The 19,730-nt window shown below is 40.3% G+C and overlaps 2 protein-coding genes across 6 annotated transcripts in view; one reads left to right on the top strand and one right to left on the bottom strand.

The window, feature by feature from the left end:
- Nucleotides 1–1,903: 1,903 nt before the first annotated feature.
- Nucleotides 1,904–9,350, top strand: LOC131455784 (HMG box-containing protein 1-like). 2 transcript variants are annotated; one of them, XM_058623570.1, is made up of 13 exons: nucleotides 1,904–1,931; nucleotides 3,682–3,833; nucleotides 4,164–4,268; nucleotides 4,366–4,576; nucleotides 5,015–5,156; nucleotides 5,256–5,367; nucleotides 5,474–5,568; nucleotides 5,796–5,952; nucleotides 6,035–6,179; nucleotides 6,296–6,414; nucleotides 6,917–7,082; nucleotides 7,173–7,314; nucleotides 7,411–9,350. In XM_058623570.1, the coding sequence occupies exons 2-13, from the start codon at nucleotides 3,743–3,745 to the stop codon at nucleotides 7,426–7,428; spliced, it is 1,503 nt and encodes a 500-aa protein (XP_058479553.1). In that variant the 5' UTR covers nucleotides 1,904–1,931; nucleotides 3,682–3,742; the 3' UTR covers nucleotides 7,429–9,350. The 2 variants fall into 2 exon arrangements, with proteins under 2 accessions (XP_058479553.1, XP_058479554.1); XM_058623571.1 differs by having other exon boundaries at nucleotides 1,907–1,931; nucleotides 3,729–3,833.
- Nucleotides 9,351–9,416: 66 nt separating this feature from the next.
- The window catches only part of ptprz1b (protein tyrosine phosphatase receptor type Z1b), a 47,453-nt gene continuing 37,139 nt past the window's right edge, over nucleotides 9,417–19,730 (bottom strand). For 2 of the 4 annotated variants that reach the window (XM_058623565.1, XM_058623568.1), the window contains 18 exons: nucleotides 19,206–19,350; nucleotides 19,027–19,118; nucleotides 18,680–18,765; nucleotides 17,659–17,679; nucleotides 17,051–17,147; nucleotides 16,883–16,965; nucleotides 16,677–16,811; nucleotides 15,971–16,102; nucleotides 15,687–15,844; nucleotides 15,466–15,601; nucleotides 15,221–15,367; nucleotides 14,719–14,812; nucleotides 13,563–13,636; nucleotides 13,351–13,479; nucleotides 13,100–13,252; nucleotides 12,810–12,952; nucleotides 12,575–12,710; nucleotides 9,417–12,368 (listed from right to left, as the gene is read on the bottom strand). In XM_058623565.1, the coding sequence (XP_058479548.1) occupies nucleotides 12,225–12,368; nucleotides 12,575–12,710; nucleotides 12,810–12,952; nucleotides 13,100–13,252; nucleotides 13,351–13,479; nucleotides 13,563–13,636; nucleotides 14,719–14,812; nucleotides 15,221–15,367; nucleotides 15,466–15,601; nucleotides 15,687–15,844; nucleotides 15,971–16,102; nucleotides 16,677–16,811; nucleotides 16,883–16,965; nucleotides 17,051–17,147; nucleotides 17,659–17,679; nucleotides 18,680–18,765; nucleotides 19,027–19,118; nucleotides 19,206–19,350 (2,105 nt within the window). In that variant the 3' untranslated portion in view covers nucleotides 9,417–12,224. The remainder of the gene's footprint in view (nucleotides 12,369–12,574; nucleotides 12,711–12,809; nucleotides 12,953–13,099; nucleotides 13,253–13,350; nucleotides 13,480–13,562; nucleotides 13,637–14,718; nucleotides 14,813–15,220; nucleotides 15,368–15,465; nucleotides 15,602–15,686; nucleotides 15,845–15,970; nucleotides 16,103–16,676; nucleotides 16,812–16,882; nucleotides 16,966–17,050; nucleotides 17,148–17,658; nucleotides 17,680–18,679; nucleotides 18,766–19,026; nucleotides 19,119–19,205; nucleotides 19,351–19,730) is intronic. The other 2 variants (XM_058623566.1, XM_058623569.1) reach the window with 1 other exon arrangement.

Below are 19,730 nucleotides of genomic sequence, written 5' to 3'. Positions count from 1 at the left end.
TTATTTGTTAATTTACTTTGACGTATTGACCGTACTTCTGTCCGTAATGACCGTAATTCGTAATCCTGTCTAACTTGACGTATTTTAATGTAGTGTTGCACTGTGCCCACTGGGGGGCAGTGAACACGTTACTTGCCAAAGCTCAGTGTGATCACTATTTGCTGATTATTTCAGTTTTTGATTTGGTGTGTTATTAACGTGTTATTTGAAAATTCCTTGTGTTTTTAAACATATTGTGTCCTTTATTATTATTCATCATAGTTATAATTGTTGGACGTCTTGTTTTAATGATTCTGTCAGCAACACCATTACATTGGTGAAACAAAGGTGTTCTAAATTTATGTTGGGATTTTCTCAGATAGTTAGCATATTTTATTGTATATTTATATACAATATTGTATTATGTATATTATATATTTTACTACATACTGTTTATGAATACAGCTTCATATTTATTTCATTATCTCTGGAAAACGACATAATAACACATAATTACACTTAAGTATGTATATTTGGATATTACGGATTCCATACCCCAAGACGTGTCTTTGACTTGGCTGAAACTTCACTGCGTTCAAACTACCTGACGTGAATTGTAACGTCCTCCTTACAAATGCCTTTACGGTAAAACAAAAAAAGCTGATTTGTAAGGACAGGTACATCCGGTTTTCAAAATAAAAGCACTGAGCGTGTCATAGCTCTGAGTGCACGTTTGAAAGCACTTTATAATCGAAAAATTATCAATTTCAGATGTAGAAAAAATACATTTACCAGGACTGACTGACAGTCTATAACTACTATCATACCGTAAATCAAACATTTTACATTACAGGTCCCCTATTCACACCTTTTAATAGAATAATTATCAAACTAGGTTGTGTTCAGGACATATTTGACTACTACCATACAGTAAATCATACTTTTTTTTTTTTACTGTACAGTTTTTGAGAAATTTCAAGTTATAATTCCCCTATTTGTACTTTTTAATCAAAGAACTATCAACTTGATGTAATAAAAAAATAAACTTTCCACAAGTTCTGACCAGGACCAAATAGATTATGTTCAGGACATATATGACTACTAGCATACTGTAAATTAGATAGCTTTACTGAAAGTCCAGTTATTAGGTCTGTAGCTATGACAGTTATTTTTCCAATTCAAAGATTCAAACGTGTACTCCGAGATACAGCTCGCTGTGTTTTTATTTTGAAATGAAACCGGATGTTGAGACATTGGAGCGCAGGCTTTCTCTTTTTTTTGACCGTAAAACCCTTTGTAAGAAGTCGTTAAAATTCGGCGTCAGACAGTTTGACCACGGAGAAACGAGTGTCAGATAACTTGGACGCAGTGAAACTTCCTGTTGTGCTTGTTAAACTGGACATTTTGCAGTTTAGTTGGGGGCTATTTGTCTTCTGCTACTGCTGCAAATGTTTTCCACATGCACACTAGATTTTATCCCATGCAGATTTATTTTAATGGCTATTACTTTTGGCCAACACCACTGCGCGCACACACACACACACACACACACACACACACAATTGCAGTGTCTGAATTGTTGTTCTCACGTCAAATTTATATGCTACGTGTGTGTTCTTGTATTGGTATTGTGAGGACCAAGAAATGCATTATGTGTCCTCACTACGTATACTGTGCAAACGTGTGTGTGTGTGTGTGTGTGTGTGTGTGTAACAATTTCTTCCTGTGAAACAATATTAATGTGGCTACTTTTTGGAAACTACATCCTCTTATCGCACATGTTTTATCACTGTTATTATTATTGTGGTGACTTTATTAAAGAGAACAAGCCAGGAAGAAACTGACCAATGAGGGAGCGAGAGGCGGGTGATTGACAGCAGATTCCGCCAATAGACTCGCAGGGTAAAATGTGTTTACACCCGCCCGCTTCCCCGTACAAGGCGACGGCTGTGGTGAGTTGAGGAAAGTTCATTGAAATAATTTAAAGGCTTTTAAGTGTTAAATTGTACAACGTCTTTCGTCAAGCGAGTGCGCTTTGCTTCAAGTTGACACACGAGTGATAATGTGGAGCTGACATCGTGTATTTAAGTGTTAAAAAGCAGATTAGCTCCAGCGCAGCTTCATTGTTGACGAGAGCTGGCTGGTTTTGTTGGAGCTGCCTTTGCGCAACAAGATGGTTCGTCATTGTTAATACATTTAATCGCTATTTCTTTGCTCAGTGTCCGTCGTTATGTTGATTGTTATGTCAAACCGCTGAGGATTGAGGTCGAATGGATTCTCGTCGACGCAACTTTAGTATTTGGCACTTTTTGTTTGGCGTCAACAAACACTGCTCCATTTTTTTTACGATATATACAAAGCTCATAAACGTCCAGACTATGATCATTTAATACCATTCTATGTTGTGACTACTGTCAGTTTTTCCCCGAGTGGTCGATGTCGTGCTTTTTACTCGGTATAAACTACTCACAACAACTGTATTATAGCTGCTCTTCTCAGCATTGAATGAATGGGCCGTTTATGCGCATGCGCGCAGTGTCTGAAAAGTTTATAAACAAGATGAGTCACATGACGTTGAGACATTGAGTAATAGATAAACACGTTCTTATCACATTTACATGTGTGCAAACTGTGAGATTGCCCCATTAAATTGATGGTGGTGAATTTCCATGATAAGGATATTTGTCATTTGAGAAATAATGGTTTAATTATATATACACTTTACAGTTATAATATTGTGTTATTTCATAGCTTTTTGTGTAATATTTAGGTGAGTTTATGGGCATGAATTGAATATACTATACACAGGTATGTTTGTATTAGTGTATAATTACTTTAAAATAAAAATTTAATTATTTGTTATTATGTTGCAGCCCAATGGATAAACCAACCAGACTATATGTTTTGAGTTTTGAGACGAAGGTTTACCACGCAAAATGCATCCTATTTGGTATGTGGAGGCCACCGTAGTTCCTTGATGTGCTGCAAAGAGGGAGGAGTTCCCCGTTTGTCGCATTCTGCAGTCTTGCCATTAGATGTCACTAATTCTTATACACTGGCCCTTCAAGGATCTCAGTAAAAAAAAAAAAAAAGTATTGTGTTTCACATTAAAATGTTAACTTCAAAAATGTATAGTTTTCGTAACAACAACGTTTTGTTATATTTTAGTAAACATGGTTTTGTAACAGTTTAACATTTACATCAGTGATGTCTTTGTATATTAGTTTCCTCTACATCCATAAGCTTAGGGAGGATACAAATAACATGAAAGTAGACTACAGACAGAAGGCTGCGCGCACCCTTTTACTATATGTTAAAACAAGATTTAAAAAAATACTGTATTTAACCATGTTGTTTTTACAGTAAATTGCAATAATATTGTGAATCGCAAGCATTTTGGTCAATATAATCCTGACAGGACATTTTCAAACTGTTCTAGTCTCTCTATCATAACAGTAAGACAGAACTAAACTGGAGCGTTGAGCATGTGTCTATACTTAGGTGTGTTTTTTGAAGTGATGGCAGACTGCCAGAGTTACCCTATATCACTCCAACCATGTACAGCTCCGTAAAGGATTATGTTTCTCTTTGTGTGTCATTGCAGTGGGGTTGTTTGTCAGTGGCATATACTGTCAGCTCACATCTATGATCAGCGACGTGTAGATTATCCTAACCATATATTTATTTTTTTCCACTTTACAGAAATCCTTAGTATCCAGCTGTGGTGTGTAACTCTGGCCCTGTTTCAGTGACTGTGGACATCATGGTGTGGGAGGTGGTGACCCCAGCCGTGCTGTCGAGTGACCCCAAAAACCTCAATGTCCAGGAGCACGAGTCTCAGGCTGAACACACAGGTAACCTGTCTGTATTGCAACATTCATTATCACCATAACACTCTTTATTGAGTACTTTTTCTATTTAGAATTACATTTTTATTAACTTTTTCCCTCAAACTAATAAAAAAAAAGGAGTGTGTAGACTTCACTGATTCCAAAACTGGCACTTTTGGGGGGGATTTATGCTGTAATTTTAATTTAAAATTATGTAACTTTTAAAGATAAACACATTTCTTATGCTCAAACCACAATGTAGCTTATCATTTCTTGGATGACAGAACTAAAGTCTGACTTAGTGCCAAATGTGTCACAGTGATGTCCTGTGTGTCCGTTTGTTCTCACCTTTAGGAGTGACGATGGATGCAGACGGAGACCAGTCACATGACCTCCTCTGCTGTGAACACTTCCCCACCTCACCCGGCGTCCCCACCTGTGACAGCTACATGGATTATGGTACATAAGACACCAGACACCAGACACTAGGTTTAACACAGTGACTGGGGATTTGAATTCAATGACAAGGGACCCGTGTCTTGTATTCTGCCTTCAGATGATCTGCCAGATTTACGGGAGGTTCCGGAGGAGGCGGAGCCGGCAGCACCAACCGTTTACCAGGTGGAGATAGGTGTGTCTCACCAGGAGACACGCGGATTCACAGAAGCACACAGTCCACAGCCTCCTGACACACACCGGCTGACACAGCTGGCTCACATCGCCACTGGGTCTCAGAGCCCACTACTGCAGGAGTCTTCTCACAGCAGGTGAGTGCACTAATAAAACACATTTAAAGGCACTAGAATTTAAAACAAGAACTACCACAAACGGGACAACATTCTGTAATATTAGACATATAGATGTCAACGAAAACATTACACACATTATGTATCCACCCATAAGGTATATGGAAGAGAGTGAGTGTTGGTCGACGATTTTAAACACGTTGTGTTTTTGTGTGTCATTGTGTGTTCTACTCATATTTTCATTGCTATTTTTAATACTTATCTTATTATACATACATTGTGTGTGTTTTACCATTTTGTATCCGTTACAACAACGTTATACAACTCAATTGTATGTATCGTTGCATGTCTGCCCAATTCATGAGCTCCTTAACTTAAATAAACATATAGATCTGCTGCATTGTGCAGATCTTGTGTTCTGTCACGACCATCAAACTGAAAAGTCTTTGACTTCCTCAGCTCCTCTTTAGTCTACATATCCAACTCCAGAGGTGATCTTCATTCCTATGCCCGGCCTCCTCCTCCTCCTCCTCCTCCTCTTCTCCCCAACAGCACCTTGTCACCTCCTCGAGGTCATGGCAGGGAGCGTCGGCGCAGCAGGGTAGAGCCTAAAGTTTACCTACTGCCTTTCTTGACTCACTGCCATTTTCATGGCAACACAACATTCTTGCCATGTGCTAACGCCCTGCTGTTTTGGCAGACGATAAGTGAATGTGGCTCTGCGGTGTCCACCAGATCTTCTCTCTCTGACGATGAAGACATGGGCTGGAGCTTCTCCTGGCCCCCCACTGCCTGGCACTGTTTTCTCAAAGGTAAACAAATGTGCAAACACAGTCTCCTTTACTGTATTGACGTGACATGAATGTGATGGAGGGTGCTCTTCCTCTTCTTCTTCTTCTTCTTCTTCTTCGTCGCCAGGCTCTCATCTGCGGTTCCACGGTGGCTACAATGTGGAGTGGCAGGATGCTGAGGAGTTGGACTCCTATGATGAGGAGCAGTCCAGATCTCTGAAGGTACATTGTATTTGACATCTTGAAGTGGAACCATGCAGGATTTCTACCCTCCGTAGAGAAAAAAACATGCACAAACCTGATTTAAAAGCCTCTATTGCTTCTGTACTACACGTCCAGAGGCAAAATAATTAAATCAGCACCAAAAAATACCCCAAATTTTACAGACTGCAGATTTAAGCGGTTCAGTGGTTCCATAATCATGTATGTATACATACTCTCTTTCACAGAGTTATGGCTCTGAGGGTCTGCAGCTGGTGGAGCACTCAGAGGTCGTGCTGTCTGGTCAGGCTGTCCTACAGCTCACCTTTGACCCTGGCACATTCGGACACACCCCCGTGACCGCCAGGTGCCAACTGGACCACCCGTTCTACGTGAAAAGCAAAGGTAGGTGTGATGCTATGACCACAGTACAGCTGTATCTTGAAAGTGACTTTTTAACTTCAGTCTCTGCCCTTCCATCTATTAGGATGGTCGTCCTTCTACCCAAGCTTGACTGTGGTGCATTATGGGATACCGTGCTATGAAATAGAAGTAGGGGATATGTGCTTGCCTCCAGGACACAGAGATGCCAAACACACGGACGTCTCACTGGTCTTTGACGCCTTCAGGAGGTAGAATAGACACTAGGATGTTAAATTGAAGGGGATTCAGTGATTAAAGCTAGAGCTGCTGTGTGTGAAAGACCTCTGTGTGTGTGTGTGTGTGTGTCTCTCTCTCGCTCTCTCAGCCATGACTTCACTCCTCTGGACTCCTCTGCGGTGTATGTGTTGAGCAGTATGGCCAGGCGGCGACGTGCCTCCCAGTCCAGCGGAGGAGCCGCTTCTCCGGACAGGGACACGTCACGAGGTAGAGACGCCGCGCTCCAAGTCTTCTAAATGTTTAGATAAGTCACTGTGGGAATAAGCAGAGACATTACAGGCACACACAGCAGTAAATGAAGCACAGAAACATAGCAGCACAGTTGTATATATCGGCATTTATATCTTGCAAGGACACAGGAGCTACTGGTGGTAAATCTAAACCAAAGAATGTCTAACACTGGTGTCACAAAATAACACATTTAAACGTAATGAAGGAGACAGTATTGAATCAAAAAAATTTTTCCTGTTGAATTTGGTGTAAGAAATGAGCAGTATACAAACTTCAGCCTCTTAATCCATCCATCCATAAGCAGACGTATCTTTTATTAGGTGAGCCTTTAATTAAGTAGCTGAACTAAGTGTTTCCACTGGCAGCCATGTTCACAGTGGTGGTCAGTGCGCGCCATTAGCCGAAATGGAGTTAGCACTGACTGTTCCGTCAGAGGTTTTAAATTCCAGCCTAATGCCAATCTGTCCGATTCTCACAGATGCCAAACAAAAGCCAAACAAGAGTCAGTCCGTCAGTGCACAGGAGGGAGGCAACACCGCCGCCGCCACGGCAGTTAAGTGCAAGCGGCCCATGAACGCCTTCATGCTGTTTGCCAAGAAGTTCAGGGTGGAGTACACACAGAGATATCCTGGCAAAGACAACAGGTAGGTGTGTGGTCTGCAGTGTGTGCTGTGAAGCCGCTCAGTGCAGCCATGTTCCTTCAATGGAAGTGTGTGTGTGTGTGTGTGTTGCAGAGCCATCAGCGTGCTCCTCGGTGAGCACTGGAAGAAAATGCGAAGTGAGGAGCGGCGGGTGTTCACCCTAGAGGCCAAAGCTCTCGCAGACGAACAGAAAAGACTCAACCCAGACTGCTGGAAACGCAAACGAACCAACTCTGTAAGCACAAGCACACACACACACACACACACAAAGAGAGACACCCTGTTTGCTTTGTACTGCTGTCTAATTTCATTCCTGCTCTCTGCCTAACAGGGTTGTCAGGGAAATTAAGTCTTCAGAGATGAAAAGAGGACACACATTTAAAAACAGACAGAGAGGAGAGAGGCGTTGTGTATTTCGCTGTCGGGCCCACCTTGATCTCTCCTGAGTTAAGATCGTCTTTTTAAGAATTCTCACGCAAAGTTGACACTTTCACTTTTAAAAATGTACCGATTCCTCACTGTGAACATGCCAAGGTCATCAAATTACGACGCAGGTCGTGAGGCTTCTAGTCACGACTGGAACTCCACGATTGACTTTTACAGCACATACATTGACATTTGGAAAAAGAAAAACAAGAGTGATCGTTTTCTGCAGGTGGAAGTTCGGGTGCTGTAGTATTTTATGTAGAGAATCTAGCTATTTTCCCCAAATTATATTTTATACATTATTAATATAACAGCAATATGTTTTACTGCCGATATTACTTGTATTTGCACTTGGTGTATTACACTTCATATTTAAACTTCACTATAAATCCTTGAATAGGGAGCAAAGGTTTGATATCATTTACCTGGCCTTTTAATTTAACTTATTATTTATAATAATAATAATTATAATAATAATATTATTAAATAATTCATGTTCCCTTGATGCGTTTTACCTTTTAACCAACATTTAAAAACATTTTCAGCAGTGTTTGATCTAGAATCCCTTTAGTTGCCTACTGTATAAGGCTTTTATTTTGAAGGTGTAGCTGGCAGAATGATATTGGAATGATGAATGATGTGCCAATAATAGCATTTTCCCTGGTTTAGAAGTGTAGGGGCCTTTTATTTAACTAGCATGCATTATAGCAGGGACAGGGGCGACTTTGAATGGGCCTTTTTTGAAATCATTCATTTCATTTACACCTGTGCTTTTCCTATTGTGACCTGTCAAAATGGCCGGCATGGTCAGAAAAGCTGGATCCCCAGTACATACAACACAAAGAGATACATAATATGTTAATAACATGTTAGTACTGTTGATCCTCACACGTCTGTGTGCCATAATAAGAACAATTCCATATGTTCTGTCAAAGTATAATCCAACCCACATAAATGCAAGTGAGAAGTTATGAGGGTTCTTGTTACTCGCAGCTTTAATTCACGAGTTTAAAGTCACCACAGTGCGTAACCATGGTGAACTGTCCACTGTTTTTAAACTTAATGTGTTCTTATTTATTTATAGTGGGTTTGCGTGGGGATTTCAAACTAAAAAGTAAACTATATATGTATATGTGTATATATATATATACACACACACACACACATATATGTATAATATAGGCAACACTTATGTTTTTGTCTGATCTGGGTCACAAAGAGCCCTTCAAATTAAATGACTATACATGAAGAAAGCTCTGGTGATTTTTATTCAAGTAGCGTGACCACAAAGCAAGACCCTGGGCAAAGAAAGCCAACTATATAAGTACAAATATTATCTTTGATTTCATTGTGGACTTTATTACCTCAGATATTTAATTAACGCTCCTAAAGCTATAGGTGATGGGAGGCTATAGAAACATGGTGTGTTTAGGTGAAAGTGCTTCAGTTAGTGAGATGTTTCTGTGCAGAAAGTGAGGAAAGTTTTTAGTTTTGCTGCTTAAACATTTTTTGCAAGAACAGCTTAAATGAAATAGACATGAAAATATTTCCAGGATGGGCAGTCATACTCTCACTGCACAACGAGGTCTATTCTTAATGCACTATATACACTTTATCTTATGTGACTGCTACAGTATCATGTGTTACTATGACAAATATTAACATGACTATATAGAGAAATGCATATATTTTTGGTGTTGACTTAATCTTTGGATGTGCATTGATTATTTGACTCTTTTTTTTTTATTATTTGTCTTTGCTATCAAGCCATGTACAGGTCCATCAGGGGAGACAATGCAATACACATGTATTATAGTATAAATAAAAGCATGTTCAATCTATGAACCCATTTGTCCTGTGTCTTCACTTTAAAAAACAACCTATAAAAAGAGATGAGTTTGAAACATAAACCAAGTTTGAAACAATTCTTTAATTCTGCTGCTCTGTACATACTGCACCAGTTTATATCTGGAAATAAAGGTAGAGACATGAAGCTTCTACTGAATCAAAGATAAGAAAAAGAGACGACGTTCCATTAAAACTTTAAACATGATCAATATTTCCAGGCTACAATTATCAAATAGAATCCACACAGTTATATATGTGTAAATGACTAGAAAATCACCTTTTATAGTAAAATAGAAAATATATAGAGGTACAATATAAACATACAGTAATTTGGCCTTTTGGATGTATGCAGGGATATTTACACAGAGAGCGGTCAGACACATCTGCTGAGTCACCGTCTGCTTTCACTGATGGGATCTGAACATAAATGGTGGAGCAGGGACGCACGACATTCACAGATTCAGATTTCAACACTGTTTGAAAATGATTCAGCGGTTGTTTGATTTAGTCTGACCAGACGCAAACATTTAGAAAACACTCAGAGTGAGTAGCAGAGGGAAGCTAAGGAAACTGCGGAGCCCCAGACATGACATGGGGGAAAAACCCTCTGATTCGTGGCCACGAAATAGGTAAAGCGTGTGCATGAAAAGCCTGGCATTTAAGAGGCATTTAAACAGAATATTAAGAGCCAGGTTACTTGACAGGTAGCAACGTAACACCACCTCCGCCTCGCTGAATGCATGCACACTCCCGCAGCAGGGGATACAAATCCTGTCGGGAATAACTACCTTGGCACGACATTTGTGATGCCAGGCTTTGGGGAATATCGCTGTAACTCAATCCCACTATCTCTGTCTTTGTGCAGCCCTTCAGGTAATTCATGAGAATGTTATTAATATTATTAATTTCGTGTACACATTATACCTATTTCATAGGAACAAATTAGTATTCCGTGGCCATGGCTCCGTAGGAAACTGAGCTCCTTACACAAAAACACACACCTTCTCTCATTGTCTGAAATCTGCAACGGATTTTTTTTCTACTAAAAAATGATGTTTTACTGATTTATATTTCTGTGACACAGTAACTTTAATCTTTTCAAACGGTCAACAGGGAGTGTTTGACTTCAGTGATCGATGTTGAGTGGAATATCTCTTTCAGTACCAGGCTGCATTTTATACACATCTGGTTGTAAAGACATTTTTCCATCATCTCGTCCCTGATGTGCACACACTAAACCACCGCGTGCAACAAGACACTGATCCCCTTGAAGAAAATGGATAAAATCCACACATTATACCAATATTTTGGCATATCAGTCCCACAGTTGTATCAAAACACATAATAGGTACAATAACATGGATTACAAAAAGGCATCAGAGACCATGTGGCAGTGACAACACATAAGCAGAGGAATTTAAAAACAGCAGGAAATACCAACAGTCAGTTTACTGTCACGAGTGAGGCCTTAAAAATAAAATAATATGTTAGTAAAAATGTCGTGTGTTTTTTTTTTTGCACTAATGATGTGATCATTTGTACTTCATGTCTATTTTCTGTGCTTTGCCTTAATTTAATTTTGTATCAATATCTTTCAGGGATGAAATATATGTGTGGAATAAAGAATAAGATTAGCTAAAAATAATTACAGGGAAAATTAGTGGGGGAAAATAATTTGAGAAAATAGCAATACAAAAAGTAAATATTAAATAAAGCTTCCAATAAAGAGAATTAAGGTTTTTAAAGTAAGTCTATAAGTGGTACTAATGAAGATGTCTCCCCTCAGTCATTGAGGAAGATAATTCATGATGACGTGTTGGAGGAGACTTGTGTTCAGCCTCTGTTGCTTCATACAGACGAGCACAGATGGAATATTTGTAGCTTTTTTCTGGGAAAGGCAGTGACACTGATTTGGTAGCAGATTTTAACATGGGCTATACCACTCTATTTCAAAGCATTAGGTTTAATTCAGTGTTTAAATCATCAACTTTGCTCTTTTAATGCTTTGTTTTGTCTTTTGGTCCAGTTGCTCTGCAGTACTGTTTTTATTTAGAACTAAGAGGTCCAATCACTGTCGGACCAATCAGAAAGAGTTCCCACATTTTGTGAATCCAAAGTTCATTTTTAACACCTATAAATCATTACAATTAGATCTTATAACCATATCTGGGGCCATTAGTTAACATATAAAGGTTTACACTATCTGTTTTGTGAATGAATACCAGGAATGTGTCTCTGGTAGATTCAGAAGCATGTGCTAACACTGACAGTATTATATGTAAAGACAGTCTCCTTTAATGATGTGTTATGAGGATTAAGGGTAAAGTAAAGAACGTGGAATGATTTGATTTTGTTTCCAATCCCTACAGTGCTTTAGATAAGTTAAGGCTTCACTGGATTTAACTGGATTGTTAGTTTTTATTTTGTATCTAATGAACTGTGGTTACTGAACATTAAAGCAACGGCATGTTGAGTGGACACAGCTGTGAACCACAGACACAGAGCTGTCGGTGTTTATCATCTGGTGACACTTTACTGCGCAGTACAATAACAATGGGATAACTGTTGAAATACTCTATTGATAACATTATGGCAAACAATCTTATTTCAAATTTTCTTGACAATGACCATATTATGCTGTTGAAATTCTTCCTCCCGTGTGCCCCACACAGATTTGAATTAAAAGGCTATGTCTATAGAAATAAGATATAGTAGTAACGTAATAGTACGTTACTACTATACTATTACCATATTGTTATCATATTGTTACTGTACTGTCATTTTAAGTGTTTCCCATCGTCTCACCTTAGACCAGACCTCAGTCAGTATATCACTCAGTATGTGTGTGTGTGTGTGTGTGTGTGTGTGTGTCTACATGAGCGACTCCAGGCTCTCTGCGATGTTGCTATGGCCCAGTGGTACAGATCCGTTGGTCTCTGGACTCTGCAGAGCTTTCTGGTCCTCTTGGCTGCTCACCAGACTCAGCACAGCATGGTACAGAAACTGGTACTGCTCCTGTTAGTGTCCACAAACACACACACACACACACACACACTACGTAGCAGCAAATTCTTGCAAAACAAAAGGTGTTGCTCAAAACCTGGCAACCGGTAAATACGGTACTGTATGTCTCAAAATGACCTCACTGTTATTTTAAATGTGGCATGTGTATACTTTGTTTGTGTGTGTGTGTGTGTGTGTGTGTGTCTCTCAGTACTTACTATATCATTAAATACCCCTGGCCTCATGAGGTTGGTCATCCGTGCCACCTGGTAAACATCCACAGCTCCCTCCTCCTCTAACTGATTGGACAGTGTGGTGAGGGCACAGAACAGCCCTGATGTAGCTCCACCCAACCTACACACACACACACATAAAGAGAAAATGACAGCACACCATCATGGGAAATGTGCCTTGTGTAGGAAAAGAGCAGTCAAATGGATGTGTTGTACTCACGGATCATGTACCACTGTTGGCCTGTCTGTGGGCCTGCTGTGCTGTCTGACTGTGTTGACCAGATCAAAGCCGTTCCTGATTGGACTGTCTGGGTTTGGCCAGCAGGGGGCAGTGTACTGACGCACCTCCAATGTGGAATTGTTCTGGTTCATGGATGCAGAGAGAAAACAGGAAAAAAGGATTCAGGTGTGTGAGAGTGAGACGGACTGGTGTCTGAATATTATTGTTATTATAGTAGTACTATTATTTATAGTATACAACAGCACATGTAGAAGGTGTGTTTGTGTTACCAGTGGAGACACCAATATGAAGTCCTGCACCAAAAGTCTCTCGTCGTTGGACAGGCACAAATACTCCTCCCCAGAGTATGACACAGTGAAACCCTCAAAGCTTATTGGTTGGTCTTTACTGGGCCAGTAGTCACAACACTCCCCCTCTTCACTCTGATACCAACAAGAAAACATGTAAGAGGGTGTGCAATATATCCAGTCATTTTGTCAGACCTATATTGAAAATGCCAGTATCCGTGTGCGTGTTATACCTGACTCTGTGCATCCTGCAGGCGAACAACAGTGTGTGTGTTGTGCTCCCAGATCATTCTCCAGAAATCGGCCACTGTGCTGCTCAGAGGAGTTTGGCTCACTATGAACTCTTTACTGTGGTGATGTCCCTGTGAAAACATGACACCATGAAGCACAAAAAACCCCCAGTAAACTGGGCCTAATAAGAGCACAGGATGATCAGTTGTGTTACCATGACATAGGAGGCGTTGATGTAGCCAGTGGAGTTGGACTCTGAAGTGGTCAGACTGACTCGTGATCTCTCCACTGTACAGAAAAAAAAAAAAGGCATGAGTTTAGGTAAAACTAGCATTGTTTATGAGCCTCTTATCCATGTTTGCTCCACTAATAACTTACCCCTTGTCCTGGGGTCTTGCACCTCAATCTACCACTGAGAATGGTTTTACTGTAAAACCAGGTTACAGCAGCTAATGTTTTAGCACACTTCAGCTGTAACTGGCATTAAAACTGGTTTGATGACGCTACTTGCGGGACATCATGATCTGGCAGAGGGTTACACATTCTAACTAGTTGACCTAAAAACATCAATATCTGATTTCACTTAATTTTAGTGACCTCTTGCTACAAGTCAATTTCTTACTGATTGTACTGTTGTCTATGTGTTGTACTGGTGTACCTCTCTATCTGATCTTGTTTTCAAGTGGAGAAAGTTATTAGTGTAACATTCATCAAACAGCAAATACTGTTCTAACAGGCATTATTGTCTTGATAAAAGAATGTATTGTATGGCTCGGCATGCTTTGAAAGTTGATTATAATATTATTATGGCGCAAAAAGACCCGGGTTTCGAGCTCCTGTTGGAACAATTGAGTTTGCATGTTCTCCCTCTGTGTGCGTGGGTTTTCTCCGGGTTCCCTGGCTCCCTCCCACAGTCCACAAACATGCAATATGGGGATTAGGTAAATTGGACACTAAATGAAATGTAGGTGTGAATGTGAGAGTGAATGGTTGTTTGTCTCTATGTGTGGCCCTGTGATGGACTGGCAAACTGTCCATGGTGTACCCCGCCTATCACCCTATGTCAGCTGAGATTGGCACAGCACCCCCCACGGCCCTTTTTTTAATAATTAAAAAAAACACACCTGCAATTTCCTGCTGATCAGGTGAATCTGATTGAATAAACTTATGTAGGAATATGTATGATGTAATCTCTATGCCATCTTAGATAATGAGGGTCATAAATATAGATATGACAGTGAACTTTACATCAACTAATAAAACAGTCACCTCAAGGCCTTCATCATATTAACTGATATTGTGCATTATTGCTGTATATTCTCACATAGTTAGTTATCAGTTAGTACAGTTAATAGTATACTTTTGCTTACCAGGCATCAGAGCTCTGGCTCTGTTCCTCTCAGCGTTTCCCTCTTTCAGAGCAGTGCTGTAGTCTGCATGCTTCGCCTGACGCTGACTGATCAACTGAAACACAACAATGAAAACAGCAATAATTATTACATTTTATTTTATTATTACATACATTTCATGCAATTACAACAACTCCCATTTTTAAGCCTGAAGATTTGGACGACAAGAGCTGTCAATCACAGTGTCCAGTCATATATGTCATTCTTCATCATCTATTCCCCTCTAAATAGGAACATAATTTACAGTAATATTACTGACATCAAGTTCTCTTGAAGAGGAACTGAAACTAGTGATTGAGACCATCACTTCCATTGGAAAATATTGACTTCCTGGTTAGACCCACCCTTTAAATTGGAAGACTACATCCACTTTTTTATATATGGTCTACGGTAAAGGCCACATTTTATTAACTTAATGTTACATAGGTTTATATGATTTGGGTAACAAAACTGTTAAGTGTACTTTGAACTGTTTGTCCATGCGTGTCCTGCCTGACACCCCGGGAGTCAGGAGGTCAGACACGTAGGTGTGGAGGAGGTCTAAGGTCACCGAGGTGTCTCGGCTTAAGATGGCCTCCATCAGAGCATCATGGATGAAAACATATTGCTCCTAGAGGAACGAGACAAAGAGAGACAGAGAGAGATACCGTGTTCTTAATGAGTACTGACTAACTGGACACTGAAACATCTTTGTGTCACTTCACTAACCTCTGTCTGAACCAGGAAGTTCCTCTGAGTCCTCACGTGTTTCAGAAAACCAAGAACATTGACCGTCCCCTGATCCTGGATCTGCTGCAGCATGCTGTCTATCACAATGTAGGTTCCTGTCCTTCCTACACCAGCACTGTGATAAAACAAACACAAAGTATGTTCTGAAATACTACCTCTCGCGTTGCTTTTCGCTGCATCAAACAATGACAATTCTCTACCTGCAGTGTACCAGGACGGGTCCCATCTCATGTGTGTGGGCGCGGGACGATGCTCTGATGAAAGACAGGACAGGTAGAGTGTATTCTGGGACGCCCATGTCTGGCCACTGGGTGTAGTGGTAATGCAGGACTGTGCGTTCAACTCTCTTCTGAGACACCTGGAGGAACAGAGCAACTGTTGTTGTGTGTGTGTGTGTTTCTGCATATGTGGAAACAACAATTTGTACCTAAAACATTTTTACTCGAATCTGCTGTTCTTACACATCACGTTTTATTTCACATACCTTATTTGTGGTATCTCTGAGAGTGAACGTACGCAGTGTGTAGTATGCCAGGGTCTTGCTGCTTTTCAGTGTCACCTGGAATGGACCATATTCCTCCTGGTTCTCCTCAGGCCAGTACTGGTCACATTTGGTCTGTCAAAGGTCAGTGAAGATAAGAAAAAGTTAAAACTTAAAGAAATGCTGTGTAGCCATTTGCATGGCAGCTGACTTAACCAATCTAAACCACAAGGTGGCAGTAATGATATGATTCTTAAGAAATTCACTTCATAAAGTCCAGTGTGCACCATTTAGGTGCATTAGTGTATAATACCTTTGGTTTTCATACCCGTGTCTAATGTCTAAGTCACCTAAGGCAAGGGGCCTTGTTTTACAAAGGCCTTCATCTTGCACCGCCAAGCTTCTACAGCAGACCAAACGGGAAAAATCAACCACACTATGTGTTTTTCGTATTATTGAAGCAAAAGCTTTGTCCCGTAGTTCCCTGACGCACATGTAAACAAAGGGAGGGTGAGCAGAGGAATCCTCCATTTGTTACAATTTGAAAATCTCACCATGAGATGTCACTAATTCTTACACATAGAGCTTTGGAAAATGAAGTACGTTGTTTCAGAGCAGCCACTTAATTTATCCTAAGTGTTCCTGAAATTCTGTATGCATATCTGATCACATTTTCCGCACTTGATTCAGCAGCAGAGTGACTTCGTACCCGTCCTTTCTCTTTGAGGTTGGTGATCATGACGATGATGCCAACATTCTGCTGCCAGATCATCCTCCAGAAGTCTTCCGTGCTCGCTCTGAGAGGGCCTTGAGCTGCGATGTACGCTCTCGTTCGCTCATAACCCTGCAGAGTAAAACCCTCTGTTTACTGTAGTCAAGAAAATATAAGTTAACAGACTACATGAATGTACTTACATCAACAAAGTTAGCGTTGATGTAGTCCCCGCATTTCCCGTCTCTGTCTAAGCTGTTGGAGAGCTTCACTCTGCTGTGGTCGTCTGAGAGAGGAAAAGCACAGATCAGCATCACTGTCAGACTCTTCAATAACATGTGAGTGTTGAACCATATCCACATGTGACGCACAGGCCAGTATGTTGATGTATCTGTTTTTGCTTTTGTTGTCGGGGTGATTGGAGCTGTCAGCGGTGATGCCCATGTCCACTGTGCAGGCTTGTACCTCCTGAAACACAACACAGTGTACAGAACAACACAAACAGGAATTAGATGAATCCATCAGAGGAAATGAAACCGCAGAGCACAACAAGCAAAAACACTTTCTCTGGACAGGTACAGTATTTCATTGCTTTTGTACATCTTTTTTTGGTTCAGAGCATATTACTAGTACATGTTGCAGAAGCTGGAAAATGAAAGGCCACATTACAGACATAGAGCAGCGGAACTGTATGGATGGAAGGATTATACATTTTATTTCCAACTGACAAATATTTTTTCTAGTATACAGTAGATAGACAGAGAGGAAGAAAAGAGCCGTTTTGTATGAATCTACATTGAATATCACATCTGAAAATAGATGATACCATCAAGAAAAGGACAACAGAGCGTCAACAGAGGGTCAGATAAGGTCAACATCACTTCAAACAAAGCTAAATTATTTCAGAGTTGTAAAAATAAATAAATAAATAAAACAGCACATCTGTAGGTGATTACTGGTGATACTGTAGGTGTCTTACCTCATAGGATTCTTTGACAATCTAATGGAGGGTGGTGAGGATGCAGAAAGCACGACGATGGTGGTGGGGGTGGTGAAAGGAGAGTAGGACAGGGGACAAGATGACAGACAGACAGACAAGGAGTCAGTGCAGGTCCAGGAATATGGGGTTCAGATACACACAGAAAGACTGTGCTCAGAGGGAAACACACTGTTTGTCTTTTTTTATCTGATCTGTGAACTTAGTCATGCTCTTCTATTCTACACTGTGTATGAGCGAGGTGTCATTGTGCAGGCTGTGATTTGACTGCATGCTCCTTCAATGAGAATTGAGAGCTGCTGCAGCAAAAGAGGCAATACCACTGTAACAAGATGGGTGAAACACACAAACACATAGGAAATAACCCAGGAAAAAGAATAGATCAATTAATCCTATCTGTGTGTGTGTGTGTGTGTGTGTGTGTGTGTGTGTGTGTTACTCACAAGTACATGCTGGGAAACAAAGGTGACTAATGCCATGCAGATGTTCCTATAGCATGTAACAAACCCACTCACTGCTGTCAAACAGTTACCAACAGATATCAATGTCCAGCTTTTAGATATTCAATGTTACTGACATTTTGTTTCACAATTGTTACAGAGACGGAAATTTCATCTGAAGATTTGTACAAACCTGCCTGTCACGTTTGAAGTTGTGTATTTGAATTTTAAGTCAAAAATGACAACCAAGCAGCTTTGCTATGGCTAGTACCAAGCACACTTTGTGGCATTTGTATAATACGGTGTACATTGAAGCTACACATCATCATCACTGGGCTCAGTGAGATCCCTATAGAGCATGATGTTAATAGAGATATGGAAAAGCATTAGGGGCTATGACAGATGAGGCACTGTCTCTTTAGTGATCCTTCTATTCTGATTAAACCTTTGTTTCCTAACAGAGTAAGCATCGACTGTCATTTTTTATGAACAATCATATTTATGACCTCTTTCTTTCTTTGCGGACATTTCTCTGAAGTCAAACATCAGGAACAATCATGTACCTCGAACTCCTTGAAGAAGGTGTTGGTCGTGTGCAACTCCATGATGTGCTTCACAAACTGCTTCACTGTCAATGGCTCATGACCATCTGCAACACAAGGGTGAGCAATTCAGCACGATTAACATCACACATAATGTATCTGTGAAGGTTCTCAGTCCTTAAGGTCATTGTATCTTCAGTCGTGCAACTGCACTTTCTACGATTTACTTTTCTAAAAGACATTTCAGCACTCATCCAAGAGGCTTCTTTAGTTCGAGCAAAGCAGTTAGCACTCCTACGAATAGTGTTTCCCAAACATGCTATGCAAGTACCCACTATTTAAAGATGGAAAATCACAATATTAATCACCTGTAGCCAGCAACAATGGTGTAGACGGAGCAGATATGACTTTAGGTGATGCATTGTCATCTGGGTAGAAATTTGCAGCCTGGAAACAGTTCCTGTGTAAACACATCCGATCAGAATGTAACTCAACTACGCAGATAAAACTGATGAATCTGTGTGTGTGTGTGTGTGTGTGTGTCTACCTCCAGTAGATGAGTATGCCCACCAGCACCAACAGACAGAGGATAGTGAGTGTGGAGACGACAGCAAGGGGAACGACTGTCCTCTTCTCCCTCTCCACGCCTCCGACCATCCCGACCCGAGACTCATGGCTACTGTTGCTGCCCTCTGACAGAAACATGGAGCCAAGGAGGGTGACGTGTGGTGGGTGAGAGGGGAGAGAGAGAGAGAAAAGGAGGAGAGAAAGAAGAGTCGAAAGAATCAAAGTCATTTAATCCTATTCATTATGATATAGTACTATATTTTTAATAAGTTCAATCACATTATCAGCCACGTGTAGATAAAGTGGTATAAAGTGTGCATATATATAGTTAGGTAAGTATATCATGTGAGCCGATATATGTGCGTCATCTGCATTAGAATGTAATGTATGTATGAATGTATCTACAGTAAGTATGTGACGTATGTGTTAATTTAGATTTGATAAGATAATTATTGTAAACTCAATATTTATTTTGGACTCTAACTCTAAAACTAGCAATAAAGAT

This window comes from Solea solea, chromosome 3 (genome assembly GCF_958295425.1).
Source record: "Solea solea chromosome 3, fSolSol10.1, whole genome shotgun sequence".
Taxonomy (NCBI): domain Eukaryota; kingdom Metazoa; phylum Chordata; class Actinopteri; order Pleuronectiformes; family Soleidae; genus Solea; species Solea solea.
The sequence above is the reverse complement of the archived record's forward strand: the minus strand, read 5'-3'. Positions and strand labels throughout refer to the sequence as shown.

Bases quoted from the DNA above. Each gene is read 5' to 3' on its own strand.
- LOC131455784 (XM_058623570.1), top strand. From the start codon at position 3,743: ATGGTGTGGGAGGTGGTGACCCCAGCCGTGCTGTCGAGTGACCCCAAA. The intron at 6,180-6,295 runs GTAGAATAGACA...TCGCTCTCTCAG, and splicing joins GTCTTTGACGCCTTCAGGAG to CCATGACTTCACTCCTCTGG. The intron at 7,083-7,172 runs GTAGGTGTGTGG...TGTGTGTTGCAG, and splicing joins TATCCTGGCAAAGACAACAG to AGCCATCAGCGTGCTCCTCG.